The following is a 26,970-nucleotide window of genomic DNA, read 5'->3' on the forward strand; positions in this document are numbered from 1 at the left end:
TTATTTTTATATTATAAAAAAATATTTTTTTTTGGTGGTTCACATTTTCAATAGTTTGTTTTCTATCGTGTTTTCTTCTTTCACATATCATAGAGTATAAACCACTAAATTCCATTCCGCTAATTTGTTTTTAGCTTCCTTAAATCATTAGAAAATAATATATAATTTGACGATAGTTATCACCTAGGACATTCATGCTATATATACACATGTATTTGTAATGGTTTCATTTTTTCGTGTTTTCAATAAGGCATCGTTTTAATTCTCTTATATGCACTGTTGTTCAATGAACTGTGCTCTCATATAAATATTCGATAAAATGGAAATTAATTAATTAGATTTTAGTATGATACTGTTGCATTTTGTATTTACATATCAAGTATTGAATGATTAGTTTATTTTTTTCTATTTCGAACATAGTCAGTTTACAAGTAGGTGTGCTTTGATGGACTTCAATCGTTTTATTTTTTTTTACAAATAATTTACGTTCGATAGTTAAGTAGATACCAAAACTTCATACATAAATATGATTGCGCCATGAAGTGAACTGCATATAGTAAGTTAAGCGGAAATAGTGAATTGTTAATACTTAAAATTGTATATATAACACGAGGGACGGATTTATTCTCTTTCTCATTTTGCTAACTACGCAGTTTAGCGTATTTTTTTTACTATCGGCACGCTTTTATTTTATAGTCGAAGTTTTTGTATTACTAAATATGCTTGTAGCATATAAGACAATTTTGGTAAGACATATAAAGCACCGAGGTCAATAAATTTGGATAATAATCGAAAAAACTTCAAAATTCCCTTAATAGAATTATAAATGCTCTCAAAAATTACGAAAATGAATATTTAGATTTATGACTTGAAACCTGTATTTCCAATACTAAAACCATGACAAAAAGCATCACACGCACAATATGGTCAGCCTACAAAGCGGGTTTTATAAATAAATACTTAAAATACGAGACTTATCTGAAATTTCAGTTGTTTTTTTTTTGTACAAAAATTATGAGCTAGCATGAATACGATAATTTGTCACGGACCGGTCAGATTGTTCGCTAAAATATTCGATGAATGACACAAACATCACACAAAAATACATATTTTTATATATATAAAGTCATATATGAAATATATGTAGTTTTGTTTAAAATTTACACATAACAGGAATGGTCTGGTTATCTAATTTCTAAAATTTAGAAAATGTTTGCATATCACGAACAGCATAACTGAGGGTTATTTCGAGCTAGTAAATGATTGCATTATAAGAAACTAGGTACGCTTAGTTAAAACTACTTAATTTATGTCAGTATAAACAACAGAATATTGTAAAAATCATTTTAAATATTATTCAATTCATTCATCTTATTAAAACACACAATTTTACGATTGCCTCACATCAAATTGATATATTTCTAGATCACAAATTCGTTTTTTCTAATCTAAATTTTTCATATAAAAATATATATGTATATTACCTTATTTTATGTATATAATACAGTTCTTCGCTTATGTTCTTCGAAAGAGGCACGCGGGAAATTTGAAGTTTTAGATGTTACTTATTACGACAAAAAAAAAATTCGTAAATAGCAGATTGATTGCTTTTTATTTCTATGAAAATTCTTCTGAGAGATCCTTCAGCTTCGTCCTTATATCACAACTATTAGTAGCGTCTATAAATTCGATCGAATATTACAATAATTCGATTAAACTATACCTACCACATAAGCTGTGACTTTGGCTGAATTGTATCTCCTCGCACTATATCTTTTTCGTTTCTCTGGCCTCTTTTACTTACCAGTCTCGATAACATTATGTAAATTTGATCGTTCCCTAACAGTTTTGTTGATTCGTATGTTCAAATATATGTACTCTTCACTTTTGTTAATGTACCAGTCGTTTTGCAATGCACAACCTTTTCTAAATTTTCCGTGGAATTTTTACATTCATGACTACGATCCTTATCACCAACAACGAACTCATTTTCTAAATTGTCTCGTTTATTATTACGTGGACCAACGTTCATAAGAAGATTCGTATCTTTGCCACTTGTCCTTGAGTTAAGTGGTCGGGATCTTAAAGGAAAAAGGGATAAAACAAATAAAAAAATTAACATAATTAGATATTTGTTAACTAAGCAAATACCGATATTTCGGGAACCGCTTGTTCCCTTCACTAGTGCTTTTAGGAATTAAAATTCAACACCGTTTCCGTCGCTAGTAGAAATCAGCAAAACTGGGCATTTCGGGAACAATTTGTTCCTTTCTTCAGTGAAGGGTGTATACACCTGTAATGTGTTCCCGAAATATCGATATTTGCTGAATAAAATAATTCTACTAGCGACGAAAACGAGGTTGCATTTTAATTCCTAAAAAGTCTTAATTACTTCAAATAAATAAAAGATTTAATTTTAAGATATCACATATCAGCGTTGTAGATACTTACGAAGTCAATTCGTTTCGGTGTTCGGCAAAGGGTGAATTCTTACACGCCCTTTTCGTTAGCAGACGTCCAATCACAATCCCGATGGCTAGAAATGTCACCATGAGAGGTAAGGCAATAAGCCAAAACCAATTTAAGCTTGTATTAGCCAATTGTAAGTCATTCGCATCATTGACTAAATGATCTGAAACAAAACCAAAATCAGACTGAACAAGGATGTTTCCCCTAAAAACAATGCTCTCTACTTACGTGTAATGGTATTTTCCAACAAGTTTCCATCATTCCCCGGCTCCCTGCTCTTCACCATCGGGTAATTTAATGGTCGCTGAGCAACTGCCGAAAGTGTACCTCGAGCTGGCTGGGACACTGAATATCTTTGGTCGATGCGATTACCAGAATCTCCATTCTTTTCACATTCACGTCGGCCATGCTCAGGTGAAGTGATATTCTGAATAAAGTCATCCAACGTTCGTGGATTGGTTATAGACGGTAATGGTCCACACTCATGATTTTGAATATTCCATGCACAGTAAGGATCCTGAATATCGATGCACTCGACACAGGTGACAATTTGAGAGCAGTGATGAAGTGGAATGGCCTTTATATACCCATCACCTACGACAATCAAGTTCCCTGCAACCGTCAATTCGCGTACTGGCATATTATCCAAAATTTGAATTTCACTGATGACTACAGTTTCAACATCATTAGAAGCTTCAGGACTATGATTTGTTGGCGGAACGTTGATGAATTTAATAACTCGACCATCATCTAAAGTAAATTCCCAAAAATGAAGTTAAGTTCTTTTGAAAAAAGTGGCTTTTTCTCACCTGTTCCAACAAATGCTACATCAAACGCACTGCCATCCTTTGTGATAACTTGTGGATCGACAGTGACCGCGGTAAGACGATATTTGAAACTAACACTCGTAAACAAGGGTCGGCCATACATAGCTGGGACCGCGTTCTCCATCAATGAATGCGTCTTAATAAAGCTGGCCACTGAGCTTGGTAAAGTCCTGGAGTCATCGACACACCGACCTGGGCGAGGTTCTGGTAAATTATCCACGGATAGAGGTAGCCAAACCGATGTACTATTTTTTTGAACTTTGAATGGACCTTCGAATGCTTCCACGATCTCGTCTGTACTGAAAGCGCACACAGCTGAACCAGGGATTGCATTTATTGAAGTTGTGAAAACCGCGTAAATGATTGAGCTCCGACGATCCTGATACAGGCTCTCAATTATCTTGCTAGTTGCCTCTGTATGAATACCATCATAAATCAGATGAATATAGTTTGAAATGCAATACTACTTACGGATTTCATCAAAATAGAAAGGATACTCGCCCGGCATCGAGCAATTGAGACGTGCTTTTAAAAATGATGTCCATCGATCGGCAAACCCATATGGGCCTCCCTTATCATTTTTGCAAACTCTTGCTATCCGCGAATATATTGCCTATAAAGTGGATTTAAGAAAATTTTAAAATCAACTCCACTATGCATCTCCTTTTATCAGGCAGAGGACAAATCCCTGATTACTTACCTTTCCGCAGTTCATATATTCCATAGCGATTTCGCGAAAGAAAAACAGGACATAACCATTCATTTCCATTGCACTGACAAAATCTGGTTGATTAAGCTGTTTTAGATCATACTGTTCAGTTCGTTGGGGCTCTCGATAAATCAGCGGATCGGCGCTGGAAAAATCAGCAACCGTCGCTGAATATAGTTGACCATCTGTAAAAAGGATGCAATAAGATATATGCCTAGTCAAAAAGGATATTCAAACTTACCTGTGAAAACGTATGTACTATTATGGGTGGGATTGTAGGCACATCGGCCTTGTGCCTCACTCTCTTCAAACGTCCGGTCGTCCTGTGCTGCTCCGTGAAAATTAGTGTAAGTACGACATCGTGGTTTGTATGAATTCGTTCCGCATATCATTATCCGTTTATCATCTAAACGAGCAAATACTCGTATGTAATTTTGACAGTCCTGCTCCGTTTTGCCTTTCAGGGCACATAGTTCACGATCGGCATCAGATGATATCCATTCAATGCGTTCTCTTTCTCGAAGATCAGTTGAGCTTAAGTTGTAGATATTATTTCTAGGAAAAAATTATTGTTACCGTAAGATTGCTTTCTAGGGGATTCTGATATTCAATCCTGACTTACCTAGCCCCTATCAAAATCGTATTATCGTCTTGATCGAGTATTTTGAAATAGTCTGTTGTGTTACCGAAAAATACTGGAAGTTTTTCTAGAGTCGGGAGAAAGTGGAAAGAATTAGTTTGGATTTTGAAGCTTAGTGAATAGCAGGTGGACTAAAAAGTTCATAGACTAACATACAGATGATGCTACTGTAATTTCCAGAGTCGACCACGACTCGCGATAAAGAGGACAAGTTATTCATCATCGAAACAAAAAACGTTTCTCATCGTAATTCAAGAAAATTTCGATTGTTTTATACGTATTCCGTTGTTATAAAACAAAGGTTTAAATTTTATAAAACTCCAGCCTGGAAACCCCTGCGGAAACAACTGTTCCAACGTGTTTTCCTCGATCCCTTCTGTCGTCTGAAACCGCTGTCCTTGCATTGGGTACTTAAGTTTTGGGGACAGCCAGACGTTACAGGGAGCCAGGTTAAGAGAATAGGAGGATGGGAAGCGTTGTTGTCGAATTATTGGCAAAAAACTCGCGAAGGTGTGACAAGGCGCGTTGTCGTGGTGGAAAAACCACTCTTCCGTCGAATCTTTTGGCGTAAAGTGCTCAGGGTTTGGATGTATCCATAGCGATTGATTGTGTCACCTTTTCGGAGGAATTTATGATGGATAACATCCTTTGAATCGGTTTTCAAGAAGTTTCCATTAGCATTCCCCATTCCCAAGAGCTCCTGACAAACCTCCTGGCGATGCGATTTTTGATCCTTTGTCATCAGTCGTGGCTGCAACCCTTGGCATCTCCAATTTTTGGGGTCAAAATCTCCTGATATGACTCAAATGAGGTGCTCCTCTGCTATTTCTCGAATCGTCAAATGACGATTGGAACGCACAAGGGCATTCACTTTGGCCACATGAAAGTCGTCGATTAAGGTTGAAGGCCTTCTTAATCGAGGGTCATCTTCCGTTGATGTTCTCCGTGATGGTGTGTTCCAGCCACATGATTCAGTTATATATATACGACATAGTTGGACCGTTAACGCAATCGAGAGGATATTCCTATGTCCTTACGTTGATCGACCAGGATACACGATAGCCGGAGGCCATCCCACTGAAGAACATCGCTGCTGACGATATTTCTGATGCATTTTTCACAAATTGGATTTGGAGGTATGGATCACCTACCGTTCTGACATCCGATCAAGGGAATAGGCACTTTTTAAAAATTTATCACACTTGGTTGGGTGTGAAAAGATTCGAACGATTGCATACCACCCCGCTGATAATGGGATGGTCTAGAGTTGACACCGCTCGTTAAAAGCTTCGCTAATGTACCACAACAACGCACAACTTAAGTTAGCCTACGAACTTTTCAGCTGATCTTTTTTTGAAAACTAGAAAAGATATTTGTAAGATACATACCTGTTTTAGGATTTATCAACTTCGGTGTGATGTCAGGCGTCCATGCTCTAACTACCAATGTTATACTAATTAGTAAGCAACATAATTCATAAAAATTACATTTAATTGCCATTTTCATATAATCTATCTAAAGATAGTTTGTTTTTAAGTCTTCTTCCAATTCTCTCCTTTTAGGCGAAAGAAAGTTCAAATTTTAGAGAAATTGTATTCTTAATTGTTGTTCCATCTTTTTATCAGTCACGAGGCTGTCCGATTATGCTATCAGGAAATTAACACTTAGCGGCCCAGGTCAATTTTATTTCCATTTAATCTGACCTTTTTATTCGTAAATTATTTCTGGTTGACACGTTTTATCATAAATTGTAAGCGCGTTACAATAATAGAGTGTGTAACACTTATTTAGTGATGATGACAATGAAGTTGAATGTTGTGTTGTATCTTGGAACTGTGAGCTCATTGATTCACTCTTTTTCTTGAGTCAATTTGCGCGAGCGTAATATCGTAACATATCATGTAAGTTCCATTAGCCGCTAGATCCATTAATACTATCAAGATTCCCGTAGAATATATGTATACGAATAGTATGTAAGGCACCAGAAAATAAGGCCTCTTTAGATATCCGTGGACAGAATACGGGAAATTTCTCGTTAGATCAAATTAAATCTGTTACTGAAAAACTTCCATTGCAAATGTGGTGAATTAGCGGAGGAGTCGTCTTGAATGTTGAAGTGATGTATGTCATTTTTTTCTGATCCAGTTTCACTTGCATTGTTAAATATAATTGCTGAGATTGCGCCTCTTGTTGTTGCTCAGAACATCATTAATCCTGAAAATCAGAGAAGAAGGATGGAATTCTGTGAGATTTTTTGTGAATTTAGCATACGCTTCATATTTTAACATATAATAATAGAACTAACAACATTAAGGGGTCCTTTTCAGTTAAAAGGACATAAATCATCACATATCTCTTATCTGGCTGAAAATCTGGAATTTCATTTATTTGATCAGATTCCGCTGCGCTTTCATACCTAAGTTAGTTAGAGCAAGCTTGACAAAAGGGGATGGAAAGGGGGATCCTTCGAACTACTCTCCCAACACGTAATCGTCGGGCGTAGGTCGTCCTGAAGCCAGAAACAAAATCGAAATGCTTACACCAAATGTTCATCCAGATATTTGGGGCAAATCAAAATTCCAAAAACATAGACATTCGTCCTGAGCTAGTCGAAATTGGGGTGGGCAACCCTCCGGGAAAAATATTGATGTTATTAATAAAACTAAATTCATTAAAATTTTTAGGTCGGTACCAGAATTTCCCTTGATTTTTGAAGGAAATCATATGTACGAACACCTTTGCCCTTAAATGTAACATATGTACATTGCCATCCACAACCGTGTGAGATAAATTATGTAGCATATGTAAGATATATTTCCGGTTATTTACTTAAACAATTCTGTGCATCACAATCTACATATTTTCCATATGAAACTATTCTAATTTTCTGACACGATCTTTTTTGAACCAAGTAGGATGTGTGATATATCTATATCTATAAAGAAAACACATCTGAAGATACATATGTTAGATGCTACACAAATGGTAGCTAACTTAAATTGCACGCGGCCAGACAAATTTTCTACAATTGCAGAAATTTAATTCAAGTCCGCTACTCTTAAATAATGATACTAAATAAAAACGCAGGAAGTAACTATCAGCCGTTGTATATATATATAGATTTGTATAAGATACAATTGTAGAGTTGTGTTTTATTGTGTTCGCGTATGTGGATAGGTAGTCCAGATATAGTATGGAAATGCATTTATGCCATCACTGTTATGGTATATTTTGCTGAATAATGAGATACATATATTAGTAGTTCCAAGGAAGTATAAAGATTTTTTTTTTTTAATGTAGAGAAACAATTAGATGCTGCAAAAAGCAGTGAATATACGGTAATGGAGTAATTACCTAATAAAAATGGCACATATTAATTGTCACTAGTAACGTAAGCTGTGTTTCTCTCAACTCTCTCAACGAGGAAAATATATTGAAGGTAATTCATTGCTTTGTTGAGTTAAGTGTCCAAAGTATTTTAAGTACTCAGATTTCTTTTTGAAATACAAGATAATTGAGTATCTGTCATTTTTGATTCACTCGTATCTGATCTGTAATTAATCAGCTGGTCCTCAACGCCGAGTCTTAGTCTGTAAAGGGGACGCATGTGCATTTGGGATTATAAAACACTGCACCTACAACCATCGTCGGTTTCCGACAATATTCCTAAGTAAGCGGAAGCAAATATCATTGATAGGATTGGGGTGTTTGAGGAAAGATGAATAGTCCATTGATAGTAGCTGTCAGTTTTTCTGGAAACCCCGCCTTGCATAAACCACTCCAAACTCACTCCTGGAGAGCGGTGGTCTAAATTTCGCGCAGTGGATCAAAGGGTGTTACAGGGTGATACAGAACGAAAAGCAGCGGGCTCTCTATCAATCAAGGTTTCGAAATGTTGTCTCATGCCTTCCAGAATTATTTTAGCCAGTATCTTTGTACCAATAGGAAACAGGAAAATACTCTTACATCTTCCAGAATCTTGACAATTATTTGCTTCCATTCACGTCATCAGCCAGATCTTGTCACGCCTTTTGAAAGGCAACTTGGCCCCCGACGGAGATAAAGATACTTTTGTTTGCCAAGTCTTCATCACTATTTTTGAGTGGCTTGTACAAAGCATTTGCCGTTCACGCACCAAGAAAGTTTTACTGCTATTCATTTTCAGCAGGTTTGGATCTCTATGTATGATAATACAACCCCCTTTCGAATGTATGGGTCCCCATTTAAATTCAATCTAGAATGATGTAACTCACTGCATGCTTGAGCGTTCACACTTGCTACCTTTTTACCAAATTTCATATCAATAGGTGTAACGATTTCCGAGAAGAAGTAAACCGAGGACAGTCAGTAAACCGATTTTAATGAGGTTTTGTTTTCGGGGTTTACAATTTTTTTTTTTTGTATATCAACTTTGCTAAAACCCCTGTTTTGCTGACCAACACTGAATCAAGTTATCAACTTTGTGAATTCTGTGATCCATTTGCAATGATAAATAATTTCTAGACTTGATATCAAATCTACTAATTATCAGAATTAACCGTGTTTCCGAAAGATATACTATTTCAGATTCACACTCAATAGTACTAGTTTAGACTCTGCACTTTTAATGCCCAGGGAGAGGCCGGTATCGGGTTCATGGAAATGACTAAAAATCGCGACCCACTTATTTGAAAACGAGCACAGCCAACACAATAAACAATGCATGTTTACAACCACCGCGTTCAGTAGAAATGCTGACCTTAATGGCTTAAGCAAAGCAACGATTTTTAGATATATTGCAATTTGTTCCTGATGAATAGAAAAAGAAATCGTGCTATGTCTATGATGTCTAACATATAGGACAATCTTTCTTCCGGTCACTCGTCAGATTGCGTTATTTGAAATATGTATGCATAATGAAGGGGACCAGTCATAGGAAAAACAGATAAACATGAAAACCCTATGAGTGGATTGAATTACTTTTGACTGCACACGTTGTTTAAAAAAACAAGAACAGAACTTGTTGATGGAGGCAATACTTAACATTGAGTATTCCTCCATGATTTGTACTACATAATATTTCGGTATCGATTACCTTTAACAACTAATTGACCCATTGCAAGACAATACATTACTTAGTTTCAGCTTTTATAAAGGAGCTACTTAATATTAGAATGAAATCAGTATCTAATTTACCCCAAATTTCACCTAAAACCCGAGGTAATTCATATTTGCACAATCAAAATGATATTGATTGTTGATTACAATATTTGTAATGTTTTCATATAAAGAGACTTGGTTGATTTAAATCAATGAGTTATATCAAGTGATAAATCAAATTTTTCATAAAAGCTCTCAGGCGTTAGTTGACCATGCTCAACTATGATGTTTGATAATGCGGTGATGCTTCGTTATTAGGTAATGTTAGGTGATATTGTAGTGTTTGGTTCGCACTCGGTGATGATAATGTAATATCATACTTTTAGGTGATATCATTTGTGTAATATTACATCCATCACCTACCCATCTCTGCTTTCATGTGTCAGTCGGTGCACCGTTTCTGAGAAAAGTGCGTGTGGCAGATAGACGGACAATGAACTGATTCCAATAAGATTTTGTTTTACACAAAACCTTGAACAGGATGATTATATTTAAAGCTGGCGAAGGAATCGCTCTCTTGGGTTGATTTTCCGGCATTATCAATAATTGCAACAACTGATCATCCAAATAAACGCCAAAGGGTGTATGTACATATTATCTAGTATTTCATGATTACCTATATGCACAATGCTTTTCGTATTACACACATATAAAGTTGTTATTTCTCTATTTGGTGAACACGTGTAATCAACTTATTAACCTGGATTTTCATCCGTAATCGTCTTACTAACAGCTCAATTAATCTATTCGAATTTCAGGCATTTCTATAAGTAGCATGAATCCAACATGAATGGTGATCTTCTCTGCTATTACCATATTTCATGGCCAGAGATTTTCCTTCTTATTAAAAACAGATTAACTACTCTGATTCATTTTGATTCAGTCCTAAAGATTCTTAGTAATTTTGATGCTGTGGAATTGCTGTTTTCAAATGCCATAGCTCTTCAATGAGTCATGGTTAATGTTTATAAAGTTTCTGATTCATTTTATAGTTTATTATATATATATTCACAAGCTGCCGTAGATACATGGTCACAATTGATGCGAAATACGTTAATGATTACTTTTTGAAAAGAAATTTATAAGCAATTATCACTATTGATTGAATATGATTCATTGATTTCTCTTTTCATAAAGTGATTCAAAGTGATTCAAAGTAGTTTAATTTATCATTAGAAATTCGAAAAATTCATTTTCGGGGAAAAGTATCTCAGGAGTTTCATGGCACTCATTTGGTTTTGAAAGTATTAGCATCTTAGTTTTTCCATTAATTAGTACTAAATAGCACAAATATCAAATTTATAAATTTCGTGAATTATTTCGAAACTGAACTGAATTCGAGTAATTTACTCAATTCACCTAACAAAACTGCATCTACAATTCCGCATATGGCGCAATCGATTGACGTAATACAACTACTAAGTTTTGTGTTATTGCAGGAATAGTATTTGAAAAAAAAAGAAGGAAAATAACACACTTAAATTATTACATCCCGCATGGGCTAAATGTAATTGCCGACAACTCTGCTATTCATGTGGTGCAATTATAATCAGAAGGGAGTACGTCTGATCCATTTATAGGTTGCAAGATACGTGTGTTCTTAACACACCATGCTGTAATTGTTTTTGACGTTTTTTGGCAGCATGCCAAAGCTGGAATTGTGTTGCGTGTGGTTAGTTGAAGGGAAAAATAGAAAGGGAAACAACTCCGAATACTGGAAGCTGGGCGCTCCGAGCGTGAAGTTTTTGTGTTCATCTTACTAAGAATGCTAAATATTTCTTCAAATATTGCCAAACTCCAAGAGATGCAAAAAAAAAATCATAGTAATCAGTGTTAGACGATAATTCAATTGATTGAAAGAATGGTTTAGTATTAAAACTTAATTACTTTTTTATTTTCAAATAATCAAAAAATATATATAAAAAATATACATAACATAACGTTTGCCCCCGGTGGATTTAGTTGTTTGACTATTAAGTCAAAGCACCTGCTAGCATTCGGGTTAACTCAAGCACGTGCCTTGACCATGGAAAATCAAAGATAGAAAAAAAAACAAATCGCTCAAAACAATGACAATTTGTCAAGCTAACCCTCCCATGACGTCTCAAGAATTCCGTTCTAGCCTATCACTTCCAATTTGCACTTGAAGAAAGGTGCGAAATAATTCCAAATATTTGTAAATCGTGGAAAATACACTGAATTATTTATTATTAAATTTTATTGAACTCGAAGTGGTAAAATGTTGTAAATTTGTAAACCTTCAATTTGAGTCCCTTTTTGAAACGTTTGATGACCGTTTGTTACCTTATTTTACTTGAATATTCCCTTTCGAATCAGAAACTGAAGCATGACTAAGTGAATTAAACTCTGATATAACACTTTATTGAGAAAAACAACTTAACGAGCTTCGGTTTTCACCACACTTTCCACCCCCGCCTTATAGAAAAAAGAAAGCTATAAAGATGCACAATACTTGTATATGTACTAATGTCTAGGGAAACTTTTTGAATTAAAAAATTGAAAGGATAAAGTGACTCACCGTGGCAATTCAGACACTTATTCGCTGAGTGAACATGACGAGGATTCTATTATTTGTCGGCTCCTCAAATTGAAGACGAAATTACGTGTATTATACAATGTAGAGTTTGAGTGTCAGACAATATCCTTTTTTTTTGCATACATGGTCAGCAAAACTCCCCACTTAATTAACATTTTTCGATTGACTGAAGGGTGAACTGTAACCAACTGAGGGAAATTATGAATCATACCCTTGACTTCTAATATGCATATTTGAATTGAGCCTTTTTTACACGCTATATGGTTAAAGGGACATTTTACTTGTATATTTTGTAGATATGTTTCGTAAGCCAACTACAACTATATAAAAAGTTGTATTTTAAAAAGTTTGCTGGACTTATGTGCGTGGAATGTAAAACGCAAGAAATAAGAAGAGAGAGCCTCACAACGAGTCGATTTTAATGACGAATTGTTAAAATTTGTCAGGTTTTATAACACAAGGCCTACCACGAAGAATGGCTACGAATCGCAACAGTTATACTGCCATATATGCAGAGATCTACCCTTGGAGATTTGGGACTTCGGAAACATATCAAATCTGATCAAAATTGTTGAGTATTCGATAATATATTGTATATTATCTTTTCCTATATTAAAAAAATATATATATGAAAAAAACAATCTCCTAAAACCCGAAAACCTTTAGCTTTTTCCATCCAAAGAAAAATATAATCATATTATCGCTACATCAGCAAAAATTAACGGCATTTAAAGTAACATTTTAATCACATAAACATATATAAAATAAAAGTCGTTTTTAATGGGCTGCTAAGAAACAAGTTTTACCTCAGCGGATTTTATGGGTAATGTAGTCTCCAATCTCCATTTTATCAAATTACTCTCTACTTTCAATTCTTCGGTTTGCAGAAAACGTTCTTTATGTTTATGACGCAACTTTGCATTTTAGAAAAAAAAAAAAGATACAGATATTAATATTTAATACTTTAGGCTTCAACGGCGCTCAATGAAACGCCATAATATGTATCTTTATACAATACTTTTTTGTACAATTTTTACCAGAAAATAAAATCTTGTTTTTTTGCACTACATAAACTATTTATTTAGAAATCTGTTTCATAAGAGACGTGGAAATTAACTGCAGATAGTTTTCTTTTTGTCGGAGCACTTGTTTGTCTATTTCTTTTCAACATAAATATTTTTTTTAATTAGCATAGCGCCTGATGAATAATTTAAATATATGTAAATTCATGTGAATAAACTTTGAGGATATTATTTCTTTACCAGCAAGAAAAAAAAAGATTTTGTGAATATCTATTGGTTTCACTTGTTGTATCTCTAAGTTATGTATAGCGAAAATATCCATGGAACACTCCAGATTATTAGCATGAAATGTAAATAAATATACACACATAGCTCATTTATTGAAAGACATTTGGACCGCGAGACTCTTATATCACCATCCTGCGTATCAAGCTATCATAACTGCGATCAGCATTTTGGTTGTCCCATCGACTTGAATTCTAGTCAGTGCGAATTATAATTTTTCGACCCAATGGCGGAAGCCTTCATTTCGGAGCTGATCATTACGTTTTACGCCACTGGTCTAACGGAATATCTTTATCTTGATTACCGTGAGGTGCCGTTCATAATTTTTTATAGTCAGCCAGCACTGAGAACCTTACGGGGGTGGGGGGGTGTAATAACGGCAAATTTTGGGTTTGAGCCTCGATTTTGGGTTTGATGCATCGATCACAAAAGACGCCAGTTTTGGAATACTACTTCATCCAGTTGCGTTGTTGCATGAAGCAACTTCATGATGCAATTCACCATTGGCTGATAGCATTGCTTCAAGATATCTAGATAGTTCAGTTCTCGGCAAGTCGCTGCCACTCACACTGTGGTTGTTTTATTGGGGTTGAGAGCGAGCGTGATATCGTTTGATACTCTCCACTCTCCGACAAGACCCGCAATGTCAGGGGATGTCATCGTGATGTCGATGACCACGTTGAAGAGAATGAGTTCATTACCCAAATTGAGGATCTTCAATTCGGCTCCTACCAGATAGTAGTCTCCATCCTCCCGCGCTGATGTTGGAACTTCCCCAGCATATATGGTATAGGTGGGTCGCCTATTCGAGTGGCCAGAGAAGAAGAACCTCAACGTTACATATGATTATGGCGAAAATATGCAGTGCATTTAGGAGAACCTCGTGGTCGTTATGCGTCATTGCAAAAATGATCCCTATAAATCTTCTAAGGAATGAACCGCATTATCTTTACGAGAGAAGAGCAAATCTATTGAACATAATTCCGCACTATCGAAAAATCGTTAGCATATGAAGAGGGCAGCAATGGTGTCACAATAATAAAAAAAATAGGCGTACATTGACCTCATGTGTTGATAAATGGGTCGGGCGAAAGTTGGAGATGGAAATCGCCAGTAATGCAATTTCTTTCGGGATACGTCGATGCCTACTGAAAATATTTGAAAGGGATGAGGACAGGAAGAAAGTGGACATGGTTTTAGTAGGCGAAGTAACGTTTTTTCTAAAATGTCTGCCTCCGCACCTACTTCGACAATAAAAATATAACTGATTGCTACTTCTGCGGTTTGTTATCGGACACACAATGCATTGACCATAACTAGTCAATAGAAAGATTATAGAAATAAAGAAATGATAAATATATTCATCACGTCTCAGTTAACTGGTAGCATACAAAAAAGTAGAAGAGCTCGGCGCTTCTTGTATGATAGGTTTTGTGTATTTCTTGTATAAGAATATTTGAGTGGGCATAGCTTGTAATATATATGCATATATTGAATTTGACCTACTATAGCTCTGTTAGTAATATTGGAATATTCGCCAAACTTGGTTGAATTATGCTCTATAGTATAGCCTACATTACTGCAGAATTTTATGATTCTAGGGTGGGTAGTCAATTTAATAATATTATATACTACATACAGATGTCAGTATAGCGGTTATTTCGAAAATAAGATACTATATAGTGGCAGCTTTGTGGTTTTTTCGTATTAGTAGCTTCCGAGAATGGGTCTGTGGAAGACGTGATTATTTTCTAGCCCCCGTACTCCTTCCTTTTGCATCAAATGCGGGCAGCTTTGAAGGGTACTAATGGAGATCTTTCATTTGTACACCCCCCTCTCGCATGTATAGGACTTCTTCCTCCGCCTTAAACTCAACGTGGAATGCTTTTCCTCGCTGTATACGAGTGGGTTCACAGATCACACTGTCCGTCAAATTTCGTTTGTGAAAAAAGTGCGCGTGACTGACAGATAAGCAGACAGACAGTAGACCGATTTTAATGAGGTTCTGTTTTACACAAAACCTTCAAAATAACTATGCATATGTTTGATAAGAAAAGATGAACTGATCGAAATTGCCCACCATACCATATTTCTTCTGTCCTCCATCTCTAAATTCTTTCTACCTAATACAACACATATTTAATATGCAGAACACAAATAATATAAAATGAATTGAAAAAGCGCATAACTTATTGAATACAAAATCAAAGTGAATATGATTTGTAAGTCACGTACTATTCATATGGAAGCAAATTACTAATCGTTGCATAACATCACGTCCATGAATTTAGCATTTTAGGACCTACTGTTCCGTGCTTGTGTGGCAAACCAATTGGGTACTATCGATGGGTTAAGAGTACAAAAATGATAGTCCTTAAAATCGAATTCATTAAAGTTATACCAAAAATGTTAAATAATTACCATTATTATGTGGTTTTTCTATAAATCTTAGTTACATTTTACATTTTAGTCATCTTTGTACCTAACTCATTGGAATTGAATCAATTGATTGACATGCTCAAACAACTAATGACACTTATATGATTTTTTTTTATAGATTATTCAATAACTGCGAAATAAGCGAAGCATGTAGATAATTATATTTGCAAAGAACAAAAAAAAAAAACACGAGCGAGCAGCCAGAATGTCTGTCGTAAAAAAGAAATATGTTAATTCGTTTAATGAATAATTCTACATTAAGCAAAGCTAACATATCTTTTATTTATAAATTTCATACATGGAAGGCATATGTAGTTGCTTGAAACGGACATCTGTATGTGGCGACAATGTTCTTGAAGTGCAATTGAATGGCGAAAAAAAAAAATACGCTCGTGTACTTGTCCCAACGATCAAAAGCGTAACTTTTTATCATTTCAATGCTTCATAATTGTCCTTTCCATGAAAAATTAAAATTGAGATAACTATTAATCCAAAGGGACTCACTGATTAATTGATCTGCAGAGTCATTTAGTCTGTGATTTTGTTACAGACCTACTTATGTATATGTGAACGGATTAAAAAAAAAAAGAAATCAAGTTTACCAAGTATACCTTTCACGTTTTCTACTAACCACAACATTTCTATTTTTCGTGCTCTTGTAAACATGTTCACGCTGCCATTTTCTATATACGCTATCGACATTTTTTTTCTTCTTAAAATCAAGTTATAATCGGCCCAACATAGTAAACATACTATACGCCGGCCATACAATATTCAATAACTTGGTTAGATCTGAACGGAGCACAAAAGGAAGAAAGAAAAGTCAAGTAAGAAAACAGGTATTAAAACCAGTTTCAGTCAACCCAAGCCACTATACTACATGTAGCACTGTATATGTATGAAGCAAGATACAAGATGCTTTATAGCATTCAGCTGGATACTTGTCAGAAGACATGTTTAGATTAAGATGCAAAAACAGAAAACTAGAAAACCTCTGTTCGTAAGATTAGTACTCAATAGGAACATATATTTAAATTTCAGCCCTTAAGTAGTTTAGATATCTTTTAGTTATCCCTTTATCTGCCCACATCCCAAAGAAAGCACTAACATAATACTTCATTCTAGCCCTTGGCCATATCAATAAAGGATTGAAAATGCCTTCCAATGGGGCAAGTTTTTATTTGGAGCTAACGTATACCCGGGTAACACTAAGTAGTGGTAGTTCACTATCCGTTTTCATAACTATCTTAATAATTCAAAAAACATCTTTCAAACCCATACATATCTACATATGTTCACATAACGGAAACTGCAATACCTGTCCCCAGCGACTGTTGAATGTATGGCGGTTAAATGTTTGGGCCCTCAACATACAGAGTTACTGATCCACAAACCACAGTCGGTGTGATCAGATTCTCGCTACTTGCATTCACGTTTTCTTACTATCGGACCCACTTGAAATTTACTTTTATCTTCAGAGGAAGAGTGTGTTTCAACGGCCACTATAGTAGTAGATCTGCATTTGGATAGTACTGATATGAGGCGTCTTTTTGGAATACCCCCTCCTCTTAAAACTACTCTGGTTCACAGCAAATTGTATAATAGTTAAAGGTAGGACTGAAATTAACAAAAAATTAGGGATCATTTCTTGTCCCGTCAATCCCACTTCCGCATAATATTTTTTTATGATTTTGTGTAAAACAAAACCCTATTAAAGTCGATATACTGTCTATCCGTTTGTCTGTCTTTTCCCTACTTTCAAGAGTTTTAACCTGGTATCTGATATTAAGTATTCTTCCAGGTGCCAGAATTCACTTTGCACAAGTGCTGGACCCTGTCCCAGAACATGTCTGGAGATTTCATCACTCTCTTTACAGAATATACTGACAGTGTCCGTAGATATCTCTAGCCTCCCTAGGTGATAGTTTAGCCTGCAGTGATCAGTGACTATTCTCATTATGATCTGGAGGCTCTTCTTGGTGAGGTTTAAACAATTTTTCGAGCGCTTGGGTTCGTATCCCCCATAAGCACCCCGCGCTGTTCCATTCCTGGTGAGTTCGCCCAATAGTAAAATTTCCTCAGCCGTTCCTCTCCATTTTTCAATGTCGTAGCCATCTCCAACTCCACATAATGGCACTGGCCCATATAGCGACTTCGTCGCTCTATTCCTTACCAGATCGTCCGCTGGTTCATTGCCTTTTAATCAAAGGTGGTCTTGATCTCAGAGTATTCAGACCTTATTGAGCGAGTCGAGCATGTTCAGTCTGTTAAGACATTCCCATACCAGTTTGGGAGGACCTAAGTGCCTCCATAGCCGCTTGATTGTCGGTTAGAATAGCAATGTTCTGCTCCCTATAGTTCCTTTCGAGGTTGAAAGAGGCACATCTGTCTACGGCGTATATTTCCGCCTAAAATATGCAGATATACTTACCCATTAGCTCGAAGTGCGTTTTCCTTGGAACAATGGCCCCAGTGCCGGCTCCCTCCCCCCCGTAAAGGATCCGTTAGAGTACCATGTAATCAGTTGCGTTAGTCAACTTATTTTTAAAAACTTGGGTATTTAACTCAAAAAGAGGGGTCCGTGGACCACGAGAGAGGAAGTAAGTTGCTTCTTAAGTGGCCCGCCGGTCGTCAAGTGGATACAGACTCAGGACTCACTGCATCTTCAAGAGGTTTTGAAGTTTGTTTAACTCCCTGGCTGTTCTGTGAATATGGTCATGTGGGAAATGAAATCTCTCGGTTAGTACTTTCCAGACACATTGCTTGCAAAGAAGAAGAATACAGAGGTTCGAAAAGGGTCAATTACTTCAATAACCCGTTCTCAGAAACCAGATACATGGTACCTAGGCCTTAAAATACCTTGCGTTACGGTGTTTACCCAAGCGAAGTTAATAATAGTGTATTAATATATCTATTTTTGGAGTTATCCTAATCTTGGTAGATGCCCGATTTTGCTTACTACGAGTACTAATTCTCAAGCATTTAGGCTCGGATGATCGTATCTATTTAAAAATAAATCTAAAGGGACTGTGGTTGTGGTGGCTGATGGTAGCTTAATGTGAGAATTTGTCGAATTATGGGGGATAGCAACAACAATAATATATGCGGAGCGACCAAGTTGTCTGGGTCCTTTATTTTCATTTTTTAGCAACGACCTTCCATTTCCCGATTTCTAGACTTTGTGGAAGGTACAACGCACAACAGCTTGGTCCTTAAACTTCTCTTCTGTAAGTAGTTTTAAGGTAGGTTAAGATTCTCCTCCTGAGGGCAATAAATATAATAAGTAAAACTTCCTCCAATCGATCCTCATGGGGTCTCTGGAAGGCTTGGATACCTCTGTGGCGATATCTGTTGTATTTCCTTACATCTTAATCTTCGTGATTTACTTCCCTCATTATTTTTTACATTATTATGTATTCTTCTGACGGGGAACCCCACTAAGGTCTATCCTAGAATCAGTTCAATCATCAAGTTTGGTGGAAATCGTACTATTACTAACAAAATTATAATGGATCCAAGTTGTCATTTCTGTGCATGGGTCAATTTCCACTCGATTATTTTTTACATAGAAGATATACAGAACCGTTCATGCCTAAAGGGTTCAGTTTCCAGTTTCCAGACTCGCGTTATCTTTGGGTGAGAAATCATTTAAATTACAGCCATCCTTTGTCGATGCAATGGTAGATCTGCTTAGTTTCCTACGAAGTATTACTCTTATTTGTAATATAAATAAAAGATATAAGATATCGTGTTATTTTCGGATTTTTTGAAAAACTTCGTGTATTGGTCAACAGTACATCAAATGTGTCACAAATTTTATTACAGCTCATACTCTTTTACAACACCCATACTCAACTGTACGTAATTTTTTTGCATCTACCTTAGCATGTACCACTACCATAAAGATGATTGTATTTCTTGATTTACGTGTCACTTTTTGGACTACCATATGTTTGCTTGGTGAAAACACAATGTATCTTGTATCTAACCCTGAGTGAAAATACCTTCACAAACTACAGTAAGTGAACTCTGTGTTTTGAGAATGAAAAACGTGCCACACAGATATTTTCACCAAATTTTCCAAATTTAAATGGGACCTTTGTGCGTACACGGAATGGTTTTCACCTGCTTTTCAATTATTGTTCAGATCTTCAAAAAATCTGTTTTTATTTTCGAAGGATAGGGAAAACACACTTGTTTAAAATGAGTTGAAGTCACACTATAGTTAATGTTGCAAGATATGCTAGGAAAAGATTCAATTCAAAGGCTACCTGGTTTTATTTATCTAAATCAGTCATAAAACTGCAAATTCGTCCATCGTCTATAGTGAGTGAGTGCGTACCTGGATACATTATGAAGGACACATTTGAAAAAGGTTCAGTTTTTGAGACATAACATTTTTTTTTTTTATCTAAACGTGTCGAAACTGTGTTTATGTGGGTATAGTAGTAGAAAAACTTGAGTATCTTTTACACACGACAAGACAAGATAACCGGTTTCCAGTTACACTCTTCATAGTATGCGATTCATGGCATAACACTGAAGAAATAGACTTCAAGCTAAATTTGGTTGACTGGCTTTGCTAAGGCGGTAGAAGACAACATACACATACAACGGTAATTGATCGTCTCCAAGATCTAGTGTAAGGAAACACGTTGTATAGGGGAAGATGGAAGAAATCGTTCAAAGTGGCTAACTCTGAGGCCAATTCAGCTGCCACAAGAGAACCAATCGAGCAAATGTAGCACATTAAATCTTACTCATGCATATATTCCAGTTAACCCTTCCTATACGTGGATTTCTATCTACCAGTGTAATTGTTTATAGATACTATGTTGCTACCATCGCACGAGATTTTAGTTAACTTCACGCAAGACTTTTAAGGGCATGCAAGCCATTGAGGCGAACATGCATATATGCTACACATAATGAATGTAGGCATTGGTCTTCGTCGTCTACATTTTCTTGGTGCTAACCTTACTAGCATAAACACATACGAGCAGTATAGATAGTTTTGAGCTTCGCATAGTGGTAATCAGTAACTGAAGTTGACGACTTCTGGTTGAATGAATGTTGGTGACTCTCAACTTTTGCTGTGTATTTAAATCGTTGTAATTTCTAGGACCGGTTTTATTGTGTACGCTTTGCTAGGTTAGGCGTACGGTTTATAAATACATACGAACACACCAGAGCCAGTATCTTTTTCATTTTCCCTTCCGTCTGGCTATAAAATTACACAGGTCATTATGTGATTAATTCAAAGTCACATCAACTCAATCTCCTAGATTTCAAAAAGATTGAAAAAAAACTCTATTCAGTTTCAAAATTCTCTCTTATATACTAGCTCCTTTCTGTGAGGAAATCTCAAATATTAGTTGAAGCAAAGATACTCCTATTCATGTCTAATTTGCTGACCTGCTCAATATAATCAGGATCAAAATGTTCTCACGTTTCGTATTGCTAAGCGTAAACAATTTTGATGATTCCAGGAAACAGAAAGAGGAGTCGTGAGAAAAAAAAGTGTCCTTCATATCTGTTGAACGTGTAGATAATAAATAGTAAAACAAAAGAGCAGGTCATTTCTTTGCAATTCGTTAAACTAGCACCCAAGAAAACGTTTTTGGAACAAAAGTTTTGAAAACAAGATTATGAAGACAATTTAGTGGAACGCTGATACGTGACCTGTACAACTGTCTGTGTACAACACGACTATCTATTCGGTGAAAAAAATTGTACACTCCAATTTTGCATTTATGAGGACCCACGCCTCAAAATCAACATAGAGAAATATTACTTACTGGATGTGTGGGCATTCAAAATTCCCACCTTCTCACCAAATTTCGTGTCAATCGGTACAGCCGTTTCTTAAAAAAAAATGATGGGTTGAAAGGAGATCGCCGTCTGACTAAGTCGGCTTCGACACTCTCCGCATTTGCTTAATAGGGACGATCACAGAAGGTACTCCGAGACCAAGAAATTGATTCATTCAGGAGAAACTCCTCGATTGTCCGACCTCCACCAATGCCGAAGACAGCAAGGGGTTTCGTGTGGGCGAAAATAAGAAATAAGACCCAGTTGGATTTAATTTTGGCCAATGAAGGCGATGCAAGCACCTTTCACAAAGGGGGTCTTCCTCAATCGTAGACCTGGCCTTGACGTGTTAGCGAAGGCTATACCAACAGTGATCACCAGGCAATCATCTTTAAACTGAGGAGGGAGCCACAAGCAAGGGGAACAGGATACCCAAGAGTCGAGAAAGGCATCAGGCTGGCCTGCAAAAGCATTAGCCAGGGGAAGCTTCTTGGAAGTGTGGCTAGGCCAATCTACTAAGGCAGGCGGTCCCACGGAAAGAGCTCTCCATGTCACTCAATGCATTCCTCAGTAGAAAACCGAACTACTGGTGAAATAGTGAATTGGCCAGCCACCGAGTCAGACAAATGGCTCAGAGAGCGGTAGGTAGAAGTATGTTTATAAGGTAGCGCGCAAAAACCTCAAGCTTGCCATTCAACGGAGCAAGAGGGAATGTTTTATGGAGTTCTGCTCGGAAGCGGATCAGTGGGGGAACCCCTATAGAATTGTGATGGGTGTGTTGCGTTGGACTAGTGGCGTAACATCCGTTTTTTTTGCAAGAAAGAATGAATGGATGAGAAAGTATGTAGTCTACTGAGTTTCAAGAATCTTTTCTGTAAATATTTATATTTTAAATGAGAAAAAAAATATATTTAGTTCCAATTACATTCAATTCGACGAAAGAGAAGTACGTGCCCAGGAAAACAATAATAAAAAATGTAAAAATAAGTTCCACTTGACTTGGTCTGAACCAATCCATCATATCGTTCATTGTAAACAAATGTCTCATGCATAAGATTGATAAGAGAACCTCGGGTATCGTCTGGTGGCATCTTATCTCTGAATGTGGATAAAACTGAGTAGGCAACTGACGGGCGAAAGTAGCCGTTTTATTGTAGCCAAGACATGAGACATGAGAATCGCCTGTAAGTTTTATTTTCATATTCAAAATCTTATCAGTAAGAATGAATATAGATGAATTTGTGTCGCTTTCATTAAGAAAGAAAACAGCATTTTTGGTACGTGCTATACGTGTCTACAGGTTTATTAATGTACATAAGGTCGTTGCAATGTTTTATCTTCATGTATGATTCATCATAACCAAGTGAGTCAAATCACATCAACTGTCTTTTTTGTCTATGCCCTTTACCGTCACTAGAATTTCCCCAGAAACTTATTTATATTCTATTATTCCAGCAAGTAACCTTTGGCGCCCTTTGTCTCTACCTTGCAATTGTACGAAATACGCATATTACCCTTTTGTCATTATATTCGAAGAAAAGGGGGGGATTTATCCAGCCTTTGCAATTATTTTTAAGGATCTTTGTATTGAGCCAAGTTGGATAAAAACGCAGATACTTAGATGAGTAAGATACCTAACTGGGACATCGCGAGCAATGATTGATTGATTTAAATCCTTTTCGTCTCCATTCTGCTGTCGCTCCTTTTAGCTATGGAATATAAGGATAACTCCACGTTTCAATGATTGTTATATACCGACGCAAAAAGTCCTTTCTATCCCGCGTAAACAGCTGTAAAAATTTTGGATACACTGCCCTTTGATATCTTGAGGATCTTACCTATGCCCTTCAACCTCGCTCTGCGATCGGACATAATGTTATGTCAAATGGTTCCAGGGTAGTTATCTGATGATAGTGAGGTGTTTAGTGGGTAGTCCAACGGCGTACTGTGGCAGGAATTCAACACTCTGTGGGTAAACGCATTCACCTACCCTACTCCAAAAAAAACCCTGGCTATACGCTGCAGGAAACCTTGCAGTTTTCTTGCGAAAAACTCTCCCTTTTTCCAGGGAAAGAGTTCCCTGCCTTATTAGGCCGCTTGGTAGTTCAACTCCTCTTGTAAAGAAATTTCCGGTGGTATCAACCCACTTCGAGATTTGACGTCTATATTAGAGTAGTTTACTCCATGTGGGTTTAGTTTTTTTTAGTATTGTCTGTCTGGGCATGTAGGTAACATTTGAGAACCAAGAATTTGGGTTAGCTCCAGGACATGCCATCCGGTTCCACATATTATCTTGCACAGTCGGCGTTCACGACTGGCAAAGCTGGGAGTTTCGTTAGTTGACAGCCATGGTCACCACATACGTGATTGTAGTTGCATCCCGCGCTGATGGGAGACGACCAAAAGACCGGTCGAAACGACGATACGTTGGATGGTGATTTGATAGTTTCTCGACTCCACCTAGACCAAGAAAGCTGGTAAAGTCGATTAAGACGAACTCATCCCGCTACCGAAAGGGACAAAAATTGAAGAAGTTGAACATGGGCAGATTAAAATCCTATACTCCTAGAGAGCAGAGGAGGCAAAAGTACCCCCACATAAGGGACCCAAGAAATTATCCTTAAAAGCAAATTAATTTAAATTCTTATTACAAGATTCTCTTTTGAAGAAAACTAATCAAGTTACCCTAATTAGATTTTGTTAAATTGCCGAAAGAATAGTCTACACCTGGAAAATCGATGTTTGGGTCAAAATAATCTATTTCCCAGGAACATCTAAAGTCATGTTCTGTATATATTGTCTTGTTACTTTATTGAAATAGTTTTAGTTATAATTATAGTTTGACATTATCAGTAAACAAAGATCCGTTTGAAAACAATTCGAATTTAATGAATTTTAGTATGTGAAAATCAGATAAATTTTTCTTTGTTTATAAATTTCTCTGGGTTGGGCTTTTTCTTGAATTTTTAAAAATTAAAAGAATTAAATCCTTTAGAGTTAGGGTGTGAAGTTCCTGTTTATAGTTTAGTGTCTATGTCGAGCGTATCTTGTTTGAAAATTATTTCAGGATATTGGAAACATCCATCTTTGGGACTACTTCCTGCATAGTATCTAAAACTATACGATTTGAGAATAAGATTCATAACTTACCGATAATCCTGTGAATTTGTTAGTCCTCGATGAGTAACCAAACTACAATTGATGATTCAAATAGGATCCTTAGTCACAAACTAATAAACAGGACACAGATATATATAACATACACTCTTCAGCAGATAGTCGGGTAAGAAAACATATTCCATAGATATTTGAGATTTTCATTGATGTGTAAATGCACTGCAAGTAATATAATTGCTCTCCAAATTTATTTCTGCGTTTTCAAGCACTATTCACGCACCCAAAATATTTCATTTAAGCACTGTATGGTTATCATTTTATCTTTTATTTCGAAAAACACACAGGGATCATTCTAAGTTAAGTACACTCAAAATATCTTTGACATTGATTTTAGTTCTAAAATTTCCTCAGCACCAACTAGACTATCCTATTTTCATTTGAAATTCAATTCCAACATTCAAAGATACTTGGAAGCATGGCGCAATTTTTATTTTACAATCAAATGAATTAGTTGAACCATTTAATATCAATTGATCAACGAAATGTATGAAATAAACAAATCAGCAATTCATTCACTGCACCACCAATATTTACACTGCCTACACAACTGATTGTCCTTCATGAGTATTGAATAATATTCGAAAAGAATATCAAAAATGAATGGAAAACGAAAACATAAATCCTCCAGGTCTCATGTTAACTGAGAAACGAATTTATCTTACGTTACTAACTAACACAACACCTCAGAATCAGAATACTGTCGAAACACTACTGTTGTTGGTTTGGTTCAGTGTATGGAGGCGAGCCTCTACGGCGGGAGCGTCAGGTTTTTGAGACCCCTTCAATGTATAACATGATTTTACCGTCAAAAAACATGTGTGTAAAATATAGTATACGCCCGTATTGAAATAGACACAGCATATTATCTTTAGTTACATAAGATATTTCATACCAGTAGGAAATTTGTGCTATCGCGCACAAGTTTTAAGTAGTGGTCTTTTGGGAGATTTTTCAACCCTGTCTTGGTTTCTTATAATTTTGCATTTGGCTATGTAATTTCTACGAAGTGGTATATATGGTTTTCAACTCCCAGTCTTTATTTTTTGCCTAAGACCCTGAATGTGCGTGACCCAATAAGTCGTAGCTTCATTGGCTTTATACCCTTCATTAGTGCTGGTTCCCGAAATATCGATATTTGCAAGGTTAGTAAATATTACAAGCGAAAATATAAAGCAAGTCTTAATGATTTCAAATAATTTAATCGCTGGAAACATCGAGAGCTTACACTTCAATTAGATTTTATTTTTGCAAATTAGTACTTATTCCGAGAGCTACTTAATCCTTTCTTCAGCATTTAGCTAAGCAGCTCGAACTAAGTACTTATTTGAAAAATAAAATTTATTTCTTAAAAGGAGGAGCCAATTTGTTTAGGTTCTACTAAGATTTTACAAGCATGGGCAACGATAACTAAAGATATCATATATTAAAAACATAAATCATCATTATTACAATATCCATGAATTAGAATGGTTAGTCTAATTATGTACTCATATTTCAGAACAGCTGATATTACTATCATTTGATTTATAGAATTTGTATCCAGAAAATATTCAAACATATATATATGTATTAGATGTTCAATTCAGAATCCAATGTTTATCTATAATATATTTCCAACTAGGTATCTTTTAACATAATTCATTCATTGCGTTGTACAAAAGATACTTCAGGGGTGAGCAAAATATCTGTAGATTATTAATTATTAATGAGTATAGATACATAGAACCATATTATTCCAAAAAATACTCTCTCATTTTAGCACTTTATATTTATACTATATTTGCTTGCTATGGATTATCTTATCTATTTTACGAAAGTAAAGTGACAATCTTATAATGTACAATCAGATAAAAATATCTACAAATCATTCTTTCCACCCCTGGTTAGCTAGTGAC

General features: G+C 36.0%; 1 protein-coding gene across 1 annotated transcript; it reads right to left on the reverse strand.

Moving 5' to 3' along the window:
* Positions 1 to 464: 464 nt before the first annotated feature.
* Positions 465 to 25,829, reverse strand: LOC119660969 (semaphorin-1A). Its single transcript, XM_038070034.1, has 11 exons — positions 25,162 to 25,829; positions 25,049 to 25,090; positions 6,034 to 6,859; positions 4,628 to 4,712; positions 4,247 to 4,560; positions 3,997 to 4,190; positions 3,768 to 3,909; positions 3,279 to 3,710; positions 2,698 to 3,219; positions 2,452 to 2,632; positions 465 to 2,081 (listed from the first exon to the last, which is right to left on the reverse strand). The coding sequence occupies exons 3-11, from the start codon at positions 6,149 to 6,151 to the stop codon at positions 1,865 to 1,867; spliced, it is 2,205 nt and encodes a 734-aa protein (XP_037925962.1). The 5' UTR covers positions 6,152 to 6,859; positions 25,049 to 25,090; positions 25,162 to 25,829; the 3' UTR covers positions 465 to 1,864.
* Between the last annotated feature and the right edge of the window lie 1,141 nt (positions 25,830 to 26,970).

This window comes from Hermetia illucens, chromosome 7 (assembly GCF_905115235.1).
Source record: "Hermetia illucens chromosome 7, iHerIll2.2.curated.20191125, whole genome shotgun sequence".
In the NCBI taxonomy this organism is placed as follows: domain Eukaryota; kingdom Metazoa; phylum Arthropoda; class Insecta; order Diptera; family Stratiomyidae; genus Hermetia; species Hermetia illucens.